Below are 16,152 nucleotides of genomic sequence, written 5' to 3' on the forward strand. Positions count from 1 at the left end.
ATTCAGTTAAAGGTTATTTTCTCTGACCCCCTAGCTAAAATTTAGCATTGCCTTCAGTTATGAATGTAAACACAGGCCCCAGGAATATCATTTAGTACCCGTGACTTTGTCATGAGAAGAATACACAGAAATGTTCATATCTCATTACAGTTGTTGAAGATAGCTCAAGATATCACTACACATCACTAATTTGAAACTAGAGTATGTATTAGAACTGCCACTCAATTTTATTTAGCATAATAATAAAAAAGCACATGCTATCACAGTTTTCTAATATTATGCTGACTGTATCTCAATATAATTGGTTACCTTTTTAATCTTATGTATTTTATTTTGTGAATTTAAGCAGTATTTGGAAAAGACGCCAATAGGCTCTACAAGACTGCAAAGAGATTCCAGATACAGAACAGGTTAAGAACATTGCTTAATGTCACTCACCTGGCTTTGACACTGTGCAAAACGCGTTGGGGCAGGCAGTCAATAGATTCATGATACAGTCATTGTCAAGAAGTTTATAATCGGGTGGGGGAGAGAGACAGGAAGATTTTTTGTGCCCCGTCTTTTAATTCCCATCAACAGACTACAGCGCCTCCACTAGCCCATATAGCACCCTGTGATCTCAAAAAGGTGCCTCCATGGCCAGGTGCAGTGGCTCATGCCTATAATTCCAGCACTTTGGGAGGCTGAGGCAGGAAATTTGCTTGAGCTCAGGAGTTTGAGACTTTGTCTCTACAAAAAAATTTAGTTAGGCATGGTGGCGCTCACCTGTAGTCTCCATTACTTGGGAGGTTGAGGTGAAAGGACCACTTGCACCCAGGAGGGTTGGGGCTGCAGTGAGCAGTGATCATGCTCCTGCATTCCAGCCTGGACAACAGAGTGAGATTCCGACTCAAAAAAGAAAAAAAATAATGGAGAAAAGGCATCCCTTCCTCAAGACAGCTTTCTGGTACCTACAGGAAAATTGCCCTAACAAATACACAGGACTACAGGGATCCTATGTGAATGGTACTCTGGCAGCAGTTAGGCTGAGCTACGGTACCAGGCTAAGGCCTGACTACAATGAATCTCTGCAGAGATGGTAGGTAAGAAGCCTCCTTACACATGTATGGCAACTCCTTCACCTCCTGCTGTGGAAGACAACTCTAATCTCTCATGGTGTCCTTTCTTCAACACCAAAATGCAGCTTCAAAGATCTTCCCATGAAAGCACTAAGTAGGAACTACCCATCCCAGTTGACATAAGAGATGAAAACCATTGGCCATCCCAAGCTTGAGGCCCTATTCTTTTCAAGAGATGTGTATTCTCATGGGGGATTCAAGAAAAAAATCTTCATGGTTTAAAGGAATAAATCCCTAATGATGAAAGTAAAGACTTAAAAGAATGAATCTCTAATAGGAAAAGTGTAAGAAATACATTTGGTCAGGTAACCTTACATTATATTACATCAGTAGTTTTCAAAGAAAGTTATTTTGTCCTCCAGGGACCATTTGGCAATATCTGGAGACATTTTTGATTGTCACAATGGGGATTGGGGCATGCTACTGGCATGTTATGGATAGAGATCAGGGATGCTACTAGACACCCTATAATGCACAGGACAGCCCCCACAGCGAAGAATTATCTGTCCCAAAGTGTTAACAGTACCTCAGTTGAGAAACCTTACCATCTAGAGAATCTCAGGGTCAAGTATATATATGACTGAAAAAATAAAGGCCATGCATCGCAGTGAGCAACTGTGAGTGTTCACACCATGGCTCACTCCAGCATGTTCACAGGGCCACCCAAGGATTGTAGTAATCATTTTTTAACCTGATTTCACAATTATGTCTCTGCTATCTCCCAAAACCTTGGGCAATTTAAAAATATTTATCAAGGAACCAAAGTCCCTTTGGAAAATTTCAGGCAGACCAGACTTAAAATTTCAGCTGGCCCTTTTGAATAAGAAATAGAAGGGAGCAGACAGGAAGCATTTAATTCAAAAAGGACGGGGTGGACCCCAGTACTGCTGGCCATCACTGGTTTTTACCTGATGGTCAGTTTATTTTCAAATCAAGGCACTGGCCCCAGGGGTTCCATGAGGTAACAGACTGAGATGGCTGGTCAGAAACCACTCCTCACTGCCTCCCTGCTTGAACTCAGGAAATGTGGCTGGTGTGTTCTTTGACCTTTAGTCTGACACTTCACCCTTAGAGTTCCCTGGGAGAGGAGAGTGAGGGTTCTGGCAAATTCCAGGGAATAAGAAAAATTCATCTGGAAAATCTGCAGTGTTTTCCCTCTACTCTCAGTTCCTGTCAGTAGAAAGCATGTTTTTAAGTGTATGGACTTATTTTCAGATGAACTAAACTGCTACCTCTAAGAGGTCAGATTTTCTGGTCATCAGAAGAAAACAGCATGTAGTTGGCTTGGATAGCAAGGATATAATGAGAAAACTCTATAGAGTCAAAACTCACATGCCAGCTCTTCAGTAAATATAAACCTCTCATCATGGTGAGCCCAGAACACAGTGAAAAGGCTGTCTGAGATGCTTTATTATTCTAGACTTACAGCAATAAGACAACAGTTATTTCATTAGCTAAGATTCCTATAGCCTTAGTTGCAAATACAACCACTGATACATGCTATCTAGAAAGCAAAGATCAGCAAAGTTTTTCTCCAAACAATCAGATAATAAATATTTTTGGTTTTGCAGACCATGTGGTCTCTGTTTCAATTACTTAACTCTGCTGTTATAGTGTGAACTCAGCCACAGACAACACTGTGTTTCAATAAAACTTTACTTATGGATACCGATATTTGAATTTCATATATTTCTCATGTCATGAGATATTCTTTTAAAAGTTTTCTTTAAACATGTAAAAATGCAAAAACCATGCATTGCTCATAGATTTTATGAAAAAGAAGCTGCAGGCCAGGTTTGGCCTATGGGCTACTGTTTGCTGACCCCTGGTCTGGACCAAAAATTGCAATTTCCCTTCATTCTTCACTCTGAAACTGCTATCTAAAATCAGTTTTCCTTCTTATCTCATTGTGATTCTGAAATCGCACTAGTAAAATGGGAAAATGAAAGAACAAACAAACAAGACTAATCAACTACCACACCACTCTCCACCAAAGTATCCAGGCTAGGAAGGATCTTGTTGTGACCCGCACAAGGCACTGTCTTGCTCAGTGCAGTTTAAAAATCTGTGACTTGATGAAGGCTAGCACTCCAATGTTATTTTTTAAATTCAGCCATTGTGAGCAATCTCCTTGTTTAGTCTTTGCAGCTTGACATTATTCAAATGCTAGGCCAGAAAAGAGGAATGGAGGGGAGCTGGGAAGTGAGCCAATTTCTGAAATCTAGTTGTCATCCTTCCTTGAGCACGTGTTAGAACATTTCTTGTTCTCCAGAAAGGACAGGACTTGTTGGTCACCAAATATTTCTTGATAATCCATTAATATATTGAGAAAGCACTCTTATCCTTCCAACACATGTCCCTTCTCCCTAAAAACATGCTACTACTTAAAATCAAAGAGTTATTTTCACCCTCACAACATTGGAGGAGTGAAATGTAGACTTAGAAGAAGTGGGGTAACCCCTTTTGGTCCCCTTCCACTGTGGGAGCTTTTTGTCCTCTCAATAAATCTTCCTTTAAAAAAAAAAAAAAGAAGAAGAAGGAGTGACCTCTGAACTCAATTGGGAATATGGTGTGTTTGTGATGGGGATGGGCTTGCCAGATAAAATATGGAATATCCAGTTAAACGTGAATTTCAGATAAACAATAAAAAATTTTTTTAGTATAACTATGTGCCATGCAATCACTGGGCACCCTATATTTTTATTTGCTAAATGTAGCAACCCTAGTAGGGGACAGTGAAAAGATGACTCAGACTGGAACAGAAGATATTTACTGGTAAGAAGCAAAAACTTGTTATATTAGGTATGGGGGTAGGGGGTGGTGATCATTATGAAACAGCTCCCCACCATGGCTAGGAACTTCAGTTTGTGTTCTGGTCAACCCTCCCACTCCTAACTGACTCCCGGAGCCCTCAAAATCACTACTTACATTCCAGTGTTTGACAGAGTTTAAAAAACAGCTTTCTTGGGGGAGTGTTCGGGGTGAGGGAACTGTTCTGTATTCTGATTGTTCTGGTGGTTGCACAAGTCTACACGTGTTAAAATTCAGAGAAGTGTACACCAAAAAGAGTCAACTTCAGGGCCAGGCATGGTGGCTCAAGCCTGTAATCCCAGTTACTTGGGAGGGCGAGGCAGGAGGACTGCTTGAGCCCAGGAATTTGAGATCAGCATGGGCAACAAAGCATACCCTGTCTCAAAAAAAAGGGGGGGGGGGGGTTAGTTTTGTTCTATGTTAATTTTAAAAACGTTAAGAGGGCTTACAGTTTTTACTTCTAACAGACAACTGATGAAGTCATCCAGCATGCCAGATAAGGAGCTGATTTAAGTAGCAGCCCTGGCTCTGAGAATATGGTTTTCTTATAAGGGCCGGATCCCAGAGGGCCCTCGCTGCTCTTACAAATGGGCTTCTGGCAGGTCTACCCCACCAATGTGCCCAATATACCCAAATATATCTATATCTCGTGTAGTTTCAAGCTGTAACCCCCTCCCTATCAATCTCCACCTATTACTGGATTTACAATTAAATAAAATAGGCTGTGAAGGGTAGAAGTGGAAAACCGGTGGCCCAGGCTGGGGGTGGAGGGGGAGGGAGACTAAGACGGGGAATGAATCCAGCCCGCACTATGTTAAAATCTGTGTTATGTTTGGTTTGGCCCACACAGCATTTAAATCGTTGTGAGCATTTAAACATCAACAGACTTCCTTTAAAAGTTGGATTTTCAGGTTCTCCTGAAAAAGTGGAAGATCCTGGGCTCATATTCCCACAAAGCACCCTGGAGTTGAGTGCTGCCTGTCCCCTCAGGACCTGTGCACATTGGGACCTTACACCCTTATGTAAGGGAGTCAGCAGGGTGTCTGGCACACATGTGCTCTCAGAACCTGGGAGGCCTACCCTCCCTCCCCTCAAGAAAAGTTACAGGATGACGTTACCATCTTTTCATCTGCTTTCTGAAGTCTGAGGTACCCTGTCTCCCTATAGGGGAGAGAACCTACTTCTGCTGGTGGAAGCCTAGAAAAGGTCCCTTCCACAGTTAAGCCAAGCAGCTTCCAATTTTTCTCTGTGAACCCAGGCTGGGAGGAGATGCAGAGCTGGAACCATCTAGAGAAAAGAAAAATGTGAAGACAGAAAGAGAGATGATGGCAGAAAGAGGAGAGAAAGGCAGGTAACTGAGCAACTGAAGTCGCTCTGCCTCATCTTCTCTGTGTTGGGAGAGCCAATATCTTCTCTTTATTCTTCCCCACTACATCCAATACTGATCTAATGTCTATCATTCTCACTCCTGTGTGAATAAGGATGTAGGGCGATCAGGCTATTAGAGCTTTATTTCTAGTAGTTGGCAGGATTAGAGAGTATATTCTACAACCAGCCTCCAAGATCTGCTCTGTCTCTGATCCTCTGCTCTGTCTCTGATCCATCTCCACCAAATTTATCCCATCTTTTGTTAATATCCCTTGGGTTTTGTTGTGAGTTTTATTTGATCGGCAGCAATGGATTTGGAACACATGTGCTCAGACATCAACATTCACAAACAAGGTTGCCGGACACCACCTGGAAAAGAAATGCAGGCCACACAGGCAATGGGAACAGTGCTCTCCTAGAGTGTGTTTTTGCTTACCTAGAGTTCCTTTTAGGATCATTCATGTTAGCCTTGAGCTTGTCAGACATGTCTCAGCTCCACCAGAGCAAGGAAATTGTCAAAGCACTTCCTAGCCCATTAGAGGTGGCAAATATTATCAGCCCAAGGTGACAAGTCAGGCCATTAAAGCTCAGTACTGAAGATCAACCAGGAGCTTGGGAGAAGCTACTGGACTGACTTCATACCACTCAGCCAAGAGGCACCTTTCCTAAATCCTGGCTTCTCTATCATGTGACATGTGGGACACACACACTATCACACCTGCCCAAATCCTAAAGCCCTGTCTGGTATTTATTGGCTTCAAAGTTGTCGACATTAGCACTCAAACACAGAAAGAAAATCCCCTGCCTACTGCCAAAGGGGTTAAGTTTTCAAGCATATGTTTTCCTCTTAAGAATAACATTTTTTGGTAACCCTCAACGTTTTAAGTTTCAGTCCTGAATTTAAAAATAAAGTGAACACTTAGATGACTGGATATAATCTAGAGGGGGGTGGGGGGAAATCCCACCCACTTAGAATAGTAAGTAAAGCAGTAAAATGACTTTGATGAATTTTTTTCCAGGAAAAAAGTAAAGGCAGGATTTACAAATGACTTCAAGATATTTGGTATTACGCAGACTGACTAGAACCTAAAAGCCTGTAGGGAAATGAAACAGCTGCCGCAGGGGAAATGATGGACAGCAAGTTGTGTTCTGAGGTCTGGCCTGCAGCCTTTTGATCTACAGCTGGCGCTTTTATCTCAGGAGCTCATATGGCTTTTCCTTCCCCTTCCATCTTCTGCAAAAGAAATGTACCAGATTTCCCATTCCTTTCTGCTAGCTAAGCTCATGTGATGCTACAGAAGCATGGATACAAGGGTCAAAAATGAACCCAAAGTATGTTTAATATATGTTAAAGCATTATGTAAATAGGCTGTAGTCTTGTCTCCATGTCTGTCTGTCTCCCTCTCTCTGTGTGTATATTTTAAAATCTCCTTTTGAACATTTTAATTCAACATGAGACTAGTGAGAAATACTGGATAATGACCAAGTACACATGCAGCTCCAATATGCACCAAGCCATATCATCCTCTGCTCCTGCTGGCACTTCCTGTCAGAAATAGGTCTCAACTGTGTGGTAGTCTCCCAAACTCAGAGCGTTTATAGTGACCTTTCCTCTACAAAGTCCCCCGTGCTGTGTGGCCAATCCCCACAGTCTGTCCATGTTCTCTTGGGACTCGTCCAATACAGTGCAGTGTCTGAGTTTTGTGTTTTAAGACAAATAAGAGACTGGGGGAGGTTGAATCGTTCCAATAATGGAAGCTTGGCTCAAACAATGAATGGTACAAAATAAGGGTGATGGAAACCTGCATGACATCCTTGGGAGAATAAATTCCTCTTTGATATGCCAATGATAAGCTATACTTAGGTACACTCAGACTAGCTTAGGAGAATTATTAAGTCAATGAACATCAGTTGTTGCTTATTCTGGCATCCTACTAGAATTGCCCATATAAGAAGCCAGTTGTCAATTAACACCTGCAGGCTGGAGAAAGGGCCACTAGATTTGGCCATTTGATTTGTGATGGGACTTCTCCATCAATAGCACCATCATAAGTATGGTGCACCTCTCTCAAAGGGGTTCTCATAGTGCTGCTGGATATCTTCTCTACTGGATGACTTCTTGTCACATTGAGGTGCCCCTAAGACCTCCTTAAGGGAATTCTGTAGACCATAGTTTGGGTCAGTCAATCTCAGGCAAATATTCCCAATGTGCTCAGCCAATCCCAGGCAGACCTTCCAAACAGGTGTCATCAAATAACTAGCAGACAGAAATTCTACTTTATTTAAATAGACTGAAGCAAGTTCCCAAGACAAAGACCATCTCGTAATGTCCTAAGAAGAGAAGAACACAACACTGTCACTTTCAAACTGGGTTATAGTTAAGGCTCTCATCAATTAAGACTGAATTTGGTCTTTTATTCTATTTCACCCTTTCAAAATACACCACACAAACTCCTGGGAATATCACTTATCAGGACCCCAGTTATAATCTTCCTTCACTATTGATCTCCTACCACTTCACCAGTGGTTCTCAAAGTGTGTTCCATAGAATCGCAGCTGCAGCTGGGAACAGTATCATTTGGAACTTGTTAGAAATTCAAATTCAGGCCCTACTCCACTCCTGCTGAATAAGACACTCTGGATGTGTGGCCCAATTATCTGTGTATTAAGGAGGACTCCAGATGATCATAATGTGCTAAAGTTTGAGAATCAGTGTTTTATACCACATCTGAAAAAAAAACTATGTCCAGTGATAGTTGCTGCCATTATGAGTACTGAGCCCAGCAGTCTCTACATGGTCTATTACTTGAAGCTGATAATAAATCAGGATCATCTCAAACATCCTGGCTGATATGAGATAGGCTTTGGCTTCATATTGGATTTGCATATTAGGTTTGTATAGCTTGAGTACAGGTTCTTAAAGATTCTACTACAAAAACAGGAATTTCTCACATCAAAGTGCTGGTTTGATGTCTTTTAGGTTTTTCTATTAATTTAGAGAGCAATCACCCCTAGATTTGAGTATACTAAGTTACAATAAGTCAGTGACTGCAAGGGGCTCATTTAATGTAAAAGACATAACAAATAGCCACTATTTTTCTCATGATGCAAACATTTGGACACCAAACTCACAAAGCCCTGGTGAAAATGGGCCTGATTTTGCAACATTATGAAAGATCTCAGGGGTGATGACAGGACTAATTCATGGTATCTATCTAAAATCCAAATAAATTAATGTATAAGGAAAGCACACTGTAAAGTTCAAAGCTCTGCATGCATCTAAAGGTCATAAAATGTCGGCCTGTTTATCAAAGAAATTGTGTTGTGACCACAAATCTCTACAAGTTTTTTTTAACTAGTTGATATTATTCTTTTTAAAATTGGAGATTCCACATTTAAAAAATCAGTTTCTGGCTTCTCTTGAATATAAGTTTGATGCAGTACATAAGAGCAATGTGCTCATGTGGCATAAATTAAGTGTATCTAAACTGAGAGGTGGCATCTGCTTTCCAGATTCTGATACTTTCCCCTCAATCTGTGTCCCTCATTCATGTTGCATGTTGATCCTTGCAACTCCTGCTCACTATAAGCAGTCCTTATTATTATTTCTGTCCTCATGCGTTGAAAACTTAAGGTAGTTACTATATTTCTCTGATTTCCTAGTATCTATCCAATTTCCTAGTTTGGCAACAATGTTGAGGTTAATAGCATTCACCTTTCATTCTTGGTGTCCACTTGCTGTTTAAAAATTAATGAGTTATGATTTGTTGATTTGCTCATTATAAATAGGAAACGTTTGTGAGTGCTTCTTATATGCATGCTCTGAGCATTTTCCAGGAAATCTCTCAAAAAACTTTGACAACAAGTCCATGAGATGGGTGTGACCTTTATCCCCATATCACAGATGAGGAAAACAGGGTGTAACAATGTCATACAGACACTACTGTAAAGGCCAGAATTTGAGCTAGGCCTTTCTGATAACAGAATCCACGATCATAACTACCCTGCTGGACTGTGCAAAGCCCTGACAACCCTTGGGCCCACCGTTTCAATGCATCCATGCCCATTTGCTGTCTCAGTCAATTTCACTCCACATAATGACCAACTCTGACTGCCAAGCAAGTTGATCAACATCCCCAAAAGGGATCAGTGATGAAATGTGGAAAGTTCAAAGGAACAACACCATTGGTCCCCAAAGTGTTGAGTAACCTCCACAGAAATATAGCAGCACCTCCACTGAGCCCTGGTTTTTCTTTAAATATCAATAAACCATAACCCACAATCCTTCTTGCTTAGCTTTGTTTATGATTTTTTTTTTTTAAAGATAACTGCTCTATTTGTGAAAGTTCATTAGAGCAGCTGCTCTTTATCCCAATAGGCAAAAGCATGAAATACTCAGAGGTACAAATAAGTGGCCAGAGAGGTGGATGACCTTTATGCATGCTTGTGTAAGGCCTGCCTTAGCAATCCCAGACCCAGCAATGACTCTGGATAGACCAAAAATGTCACCAATCCACTGGGTGATTCTTCTGCAGATTCAGCCTGGGCCAATCCTTTCTCAGCACCAATATCTCAAGCAGATTATTTTTTTAGTCTTAACATGGAATTTTGGAAGCAGGGTGTCATCTGTGTCTCTGATATAGAAGATAACAGATGAATGGCCAGGATCTGAAATTCTGCAGTCCTCTGCCAGCTATGCATCAATGACACACATTCACAAGGAAAATGGATGGGGGTTGCTCCCACACGAACCACCATATCTGTTGCTACAGGGCTTGGGTTTGGGTCTCTAACCCCTCTGAGGGATCCCTGAGTTGGGAAGCTGGGCTGGATCATACGTAAATCATAGCAAGGACTTTTTTCCAGCCTAGGTGGGCCAACCTAAAATACCTGGATCAATAGCTGGCTGGTAGCTTCCTTGGTCCTTGGCCTCACATTCCAATTCTAGTATTCAAGGTCTTAGTGCTCCAAGGTAAGAAGAAGCATTGAAAGATGCATCCAGTGAAAAGCCAACAAATATTTCTTTGTAAGCTCAGGGCACAGCCAGCCTAAGCCAACTACCCATCCCCAGGCCTGCTCAGGGCAGAGAACAGGATCAAGTGAGAGCCTTAAACCCACTAACTATGCCTTTTTTGTTTTTTTTTTGAGTTGGAGTCTCACTCTGGTGCCAGGCTAGAGTGCAGTGGCATGCTCACGGCCACCACAGTCTCGACCAGATGGGCTCCAGCGATCCTTCCACCTCAGCCTTCCAAGTAGCCAGAACTACAGGCTTGAACCACCATGCCCAACCTAACTATGTCTTTAGGTAAGAGATTCAAGAAGGACAGAGGCCCAAAGTAAGATCTCAAGAAGGGCAGATTCCATAGAGGCATGTCTAAGCCTACATACTATACTCCCAAGTGCACCTTTTCCCTCCCAGCCAGAAGAGTATAGCTTAGTAGAATCCTAGTGATTGTTCCAGCTCATATCAGAACACACCTTCAAGTCTGGATGTTCCACTAACACAAGAAATTGGGAGCCAGGAGAGAGTGGGACTTAATACAGTTCTTTCACATCTTCTGCGTAAGCCTGGATACCTTTGGATGCTCAACTATAAAGTGAGATAACGCGACCGGCCCTACATGTCTCAGAATTAAGGTAGCATGCGCAAAGTTTTTCATAATTATAAGCACTGTACAAATATAAGAAATCATTTTCATTTTTCACAGTGTGCGTTCTTAAAAAATAACAAAATTCCCTGACGAACAGGGGTATGCCAGATCAGCATTTCATCAACAGGGGTACACCCAGCTAATTTTTGATTTATTGTGGAGACGAGGTCTCGTCAAGTTTTCCAGGCTGCTTTCGAACTTGTGGGCTCAGGCAATCCACTTGCCTTGGCCTCCCAAAGTGCCGGGATTACAAGCTGAGCCACTGAGCCCGGCCTGTTTCAGCACTTTTAAATGCACTCATGTTGGTCCCTGGTTCTGGCCTGAGTCCATGTGGCTTTTATGATTTTTGCCCAAGATAATCTCTGTAACATTTAGTTGTTTTCACTCATGCCCAAGGAAAACTACCCTACTGTTGGATGTGCAAACATAACAACAACCTCCCTCAAAGTTGTTTTTTATTGAGACACAACAGCTTCTTCACCATGGGAATGTTACTCATTCCATTAAAGTGTATGTTGGGTGTTTCTTTTTTTTTGAGTTGGAGTCTCACTCTGTCGCCCAGACTGCAGTGCAGTGGCTGCTCCTGGCCACCGCAGCCTCGCCTGCTGGGATCCAGCGATCCTTCCGCCTCAGCCTTCCAAGTAGCCGGAATTACAGGCATGTGCTACCACGCCCGGCTGATTTTTTGATTTATTGTAAAGATGAGGTCTCGCTGCCCAGGCAGGTCTCGAACCCGCGGGCTCAGGCAATCCACTCACCTCCGCCTCCCAAAGGCGCGGGATTACAGGCTGAGCCACAGAGTCTGGTTTATGTTGGGTGTTTCTATGCACTGAACTCAGGCATGGAAGACTCTCAAAAGGATGTGGGCCTTCTGGTTTGTTTCAAGCTTTCCCATTGCTACAAAATTGTCTGCTGCTCCCTCCTGGGCTGGCACTGAGGCTGCTGCTCCCACCTGCACAGGGTGCTCATGGGAAAAGTGTGAGATGCTTCTGCCATCTTGAGTGGCAGTTCTGGGCAGAAGTCAAAACTGGGGCTCCAGTGGCACTTACTGAGCATTCAAATCCTGTCTTTGACACTATTGGTTTAATAATGGGCCAGGTCTAGAACCAGTTCATCTATAAAATATGCTTAATGCAGCAGTGCCTGCCTCACAAACTTGTTTTTAGGATTAAATGAGACAATGAGTGTTAAAAAGTATCACACTCTTGTTACTAAATTTGTGTCATTAGCTACTGACTTAACTTTTTCATGCTTTTGGCTTTCCCTTCTTCACACTGGCTGTTCCAAATAAATCATAAACAAACAAGCAATGAATAAATAGAAGTCTTCTGGTAATTGTGAAGGTTGTGATGTTATTTTAAATGTTATTTTGCCCAATCTTCAGGACTAACGCCAGTGTCTCCTCTTTGGAAAAGCGTTTCACAACTCCTTGAGGGTAGTTTACGTGTTCCTCCTGTGTGCTCATTTTCACAGTACTCCTTGCATTGAATAGTAATTGTTTATGTGCTTTTCAGTTTCCTTCATTAAACTACAAACAACTTTAGGTGAAAAAAAAAAGCATTTCACACTGTGCCATGCTGAATGAACAGTGTTCAATAAATGGCAATTATTATTATTCCCTAGGATTGGAATTTGCATTCATTCTATTGCAGAGGCATTTTGCTATATTCTAAACTTACAGTTTTAAAAGCATTCCTACAGATGAAAGGAGGCTGTTGGGGGAAGAGATACTCGTCAAAGATGGACTTGCTCTTCTTTTAGTAGGAAATAGGATGAGAGGCATCTTTTCTCACTGGTTAGTCTTTGGCCTCAACTGGAAGAGTCAAAGTGCTGCAGTTTCTAATAGCTAACTCCCTTTGGGGGAAAATCCTACAGATGATCATATGACAAATATCTTAGGTCACAGGACATCTGTCCTGTCAGAAATTAAGTGGGCAAAGGGTGAAATCTTCCCTCTGCTGGCTAAAACTTGGGGACGCTGACTTTTTGGTGTTGCCGGTACCTTCCTGGAAGAGGCACTCCATAAATACCTGCTGAACAAATGGATTAATGAATCTTCAAGTCATAATCCCTGCCTCTGTCTAAAATGGTTAGAGGAATTGATGTTGGGCGGTGCCCTGGCTTCAGCCAGAGTTTAAGGGAAAAATTAAAAGGATTGCTCATATTCTTTTCACTTCAGAGATGTTGCTTCTGACCTCTACAGGACACAGCAGCAGTGTAGACAGGAACAAAGGACTCTGCCTCATACCATCTGATGGCAACTGTGTTCCAGGGGCTTCGTCTCTATCACACCTAAACATTAAAACTAGCCCATATGGTAGAACCAAGAGTCCATTTTATAGTTGAAGGAAGCCCAGACTAAAGATTGCCCAAGACTCTGAAGCCTAGAATCTCAGTTGACTTGCCCTGACTCTCAGAGAGAAGCTCAAGTAGGTGAAGATGTGTGGGTTTCTTCTCTTCTTCCCTTATATCTGTAGAAAGAGTTAAGGAGTGCTAGGTTCTGGGGGCAGGCTGGAGAGCTCCAAAGGTAGTGAAGAGATGCAGGGTTTGTCAAATTTGGAAAGTGTGCATTAGGTCAATGCATGGCACAAAACCATTTACTGATGTGGCTGCAAGTCCCCCCACCTCCCTCTTTCTCTTAGTTCTCTCTGTCTCTTTCCTCTGACCCCACATAGTAATACCACAATTAGAAAAACTGTCCTGACAACAACATACAGTCACCCCTTGGTATCTATGGGAGATTGGTTCCAGGAAACCCCTGGGATCCCAAAATCCAAGGATGCTCAAGTCCCTGATCTAAAATGGCGGAGTATTTGCATACAACCTATACATATTCTCCCCTGAACTTTAAATCATCTCCAGATTGCTTATAATACCTAAGACAACATAAATGCTGGATAAATAGCTGGTTATACTGTATTGTTTAGGGAATCATGATGAGAAGGAAAAAAGTCTGTATATGTTCAGTACAGACACAGCCATCCATTTTTTTCCCCAATATTTGCAGTCCAAGTTGGCTGAACCCATGGATATAGATCCCACAGATACAGAGCCGACTACACAGGTGCACTGATGCTGACACCGTCATAAGCAGCAGCTACCCAGGCTCATCAGGCAAACTCAATTCCACAGCTGAAGAGACATGAGTGAGTATTTGTGTTGCTTCTTCTCATACACTCAAGATAATTACCAAAGATGCCCAGATCTTTCCTGAAAATCTACTTGGCCTCTGCTGGAATTACTCAACCCCACTTAAAAAGGGCTGGCCCCAGTGTAAGCTGCCACTGGCTCCATGATTGGAAAAGCAAGCCCTTTCAGAAGGCTCAGCTGTTTCTCAGGCATCCAGAAAAACCCATCATGCAAAGGCAGAAAATGTGACAACTGTTGGAAACCTTCAGCAGCAGCCTGTAGGGGCAACTGAGCATTCTCCAGAGCAGTCACTTCATCAACAGTTGAAGCAGCCTATTATTCAGTTTACACAAAACACCCACCAGCTACATGGCACCAACCACTCAATACCTCCATTCTTATCAAGTTCATGACACTCCGGCCACGCCGCCTTGCCACCAACTTTAGAAATCATGAACAACTTCATGAACCATCAAAATACACATGCACAGGGAGAAAAAGAAAGAAAAGAAAACCAGCATTCCCGAGGTCTGAAGACCATGTTCAAAGATTGCCCAATAGGCAAACCATAGCATTTCAACATTACCAACAAACATACCCCTCATTGCGGTGGTAAAGTCTCCAAGACACTTCAGAAGAGTTTGAGAAAGAGGGAGATCATATCAAATCCTTTTTTTTTTTTAAAAAGAATCTGTCCAAAAAGCTTTTTAAAAGCACTTCCATATACTTTGCTTCCAAAACATTACACACTATTTCTCCAGCAAACTTATATGTGTTTCCAGGGAACTCCTGGACAGACAAAAAAAAAAAAGTGTATTTAGGTGGAAGAATGTCTGGAGATACTTTTATGCCAGTATGTTAACAGAACTCTTTTAATTGTTATTATTTCATATAGCAGCAATCATTCCCTCATCTTCCAAGGAAATATATAATCCAGCTGTGGTGGCTCCAGTAAAAATACCACATCTGTGGATCGTTGGCAACACTGTGGGCAAGATTGCTCAGTGAGTTCTTTCTTATACCCAAGATGCACATGGGTACACTTTTCTGAAAGTGCATATGAACTTTGCCAAAACTGGTTGCTCCTTTGTATGCTGAAAATAGGTTTGCAGATAATCCACACCCATAAGAAGGAGGCTCTCTTGGAATATTATTATTCCCAGGACCCAGTTGTTACAAGAAGTCCCCAGACCCCTCCAGGGTGGTGGCTTGCGGCAGTGCCCTTGTCAATATCAAACAGAGAAGGGGGAGTTAACATTCCCGGTTTCTGGGAGGAGGTTCTACCGCGTGGCTGGCTGAGTCGCTGACTCCTGGTTTTCCACTTAACAGGAGGACAGCTTCCGCAGAGAGGGTAGCAGCCACCGTTCGGGTCACCCTCCTCTCCGTTCTCAGGATATGAAGTCAACGTATTCCTGGGAACTGGAGAATAATATTCCAGGAGTCGCCCACCCCCCATGCCTCTGTTTCGTCTTTCCCCAAAGCCCAGCAGCAAGCATCTTATTTCTAAGCCAACCTTCCACATTCAAATCTCCAGTCCAAAGCGCGCCCTGGGGGCTTCCATCTGCAGCAGTAGAAAAGAAAAGCCAGCGTAGCCGAGCCTTGACAGACTTTTACCCCCTGGACATCTATCCCGCGGCTACTGTGCTGGAATGCCGCTGGCCCCAAACCTCTCGGGGTCTCCTTCCACCCCAGACAATAGAGCAAGAAAATAAAATGAAAGTGGACTTACTGCTATGGCTTGCAGCCTTTCCTTGTGCAATTCCGCTTCTGCCATCCTGGAGAAGGGCACACAGACAGAGGAAAGAAGAAAGAAAAACAAAACACGCTGTAGTCACCCGAGGAAATTGACGGGCACCCCGCGGGGCTCTGCTAGAACCCGGGGGAGCGTCGAGGAGCGGCTGCGGATCCGCTCCGGGGGCGGCGGGCAGCGCTGTGCGCTCGGCAGGCTCGCCCGGGCTCAGCCCCTGGCCCCCGCCTGCCCGGCCGCCTGGCTGCGCCCCAGCGCCGCCGCTCACTGCATCTCACGGTCGCCGCCGCCGGCCGCGCCAGCCGAGGACGTGGGCCACGGGCAGCCG

At 43.1% G+C, this 16,152-nt stretch overlaps 1 protein-coding gene across 1 annotated transcript in view; it reads right to left on the reverse strand.

The window, feature by feature from the left end:
• The window catches only part of PALM2 (paralemmin 2), a 184,254-nt gene extending 168,357 nt beyond the window's left edge, over positions 1 to 15,897 (reverse strand). Inside the window, exon 1 of the mRNA XM_008066170.1 lies at positions 15,807 to 15,897. Coding sequence (XP_008064361.1) covers positions 15,807 to 15,851 — 45 coding nt within the window. The 5' untranslated portion in view covers positions 15,852 to 15,897. The remainder of the gene's footprint in view (positions 1 to 15,806) is intronic.
• Between the last annotated feature and the right edge of the window lie 255 nt (positions 15,898 to 16,152).

Source organism: Carlito syrichta, unplaced genomic scaffold (assembly GCF_000164805.1).
Source record: "Carlito syrichta isolate Samal-C Ts95f unplaced genomic scaffold, Tarsius_syrichta-2.0.1 Scaffold308851, whole genome shotgun sequence".
NCBI classification, from domain to species: Eukaryota; Metazoa; Chordata; class Mammalia; order Primates; family Tarsiidae; genus Carlito; species Carlito syrichta.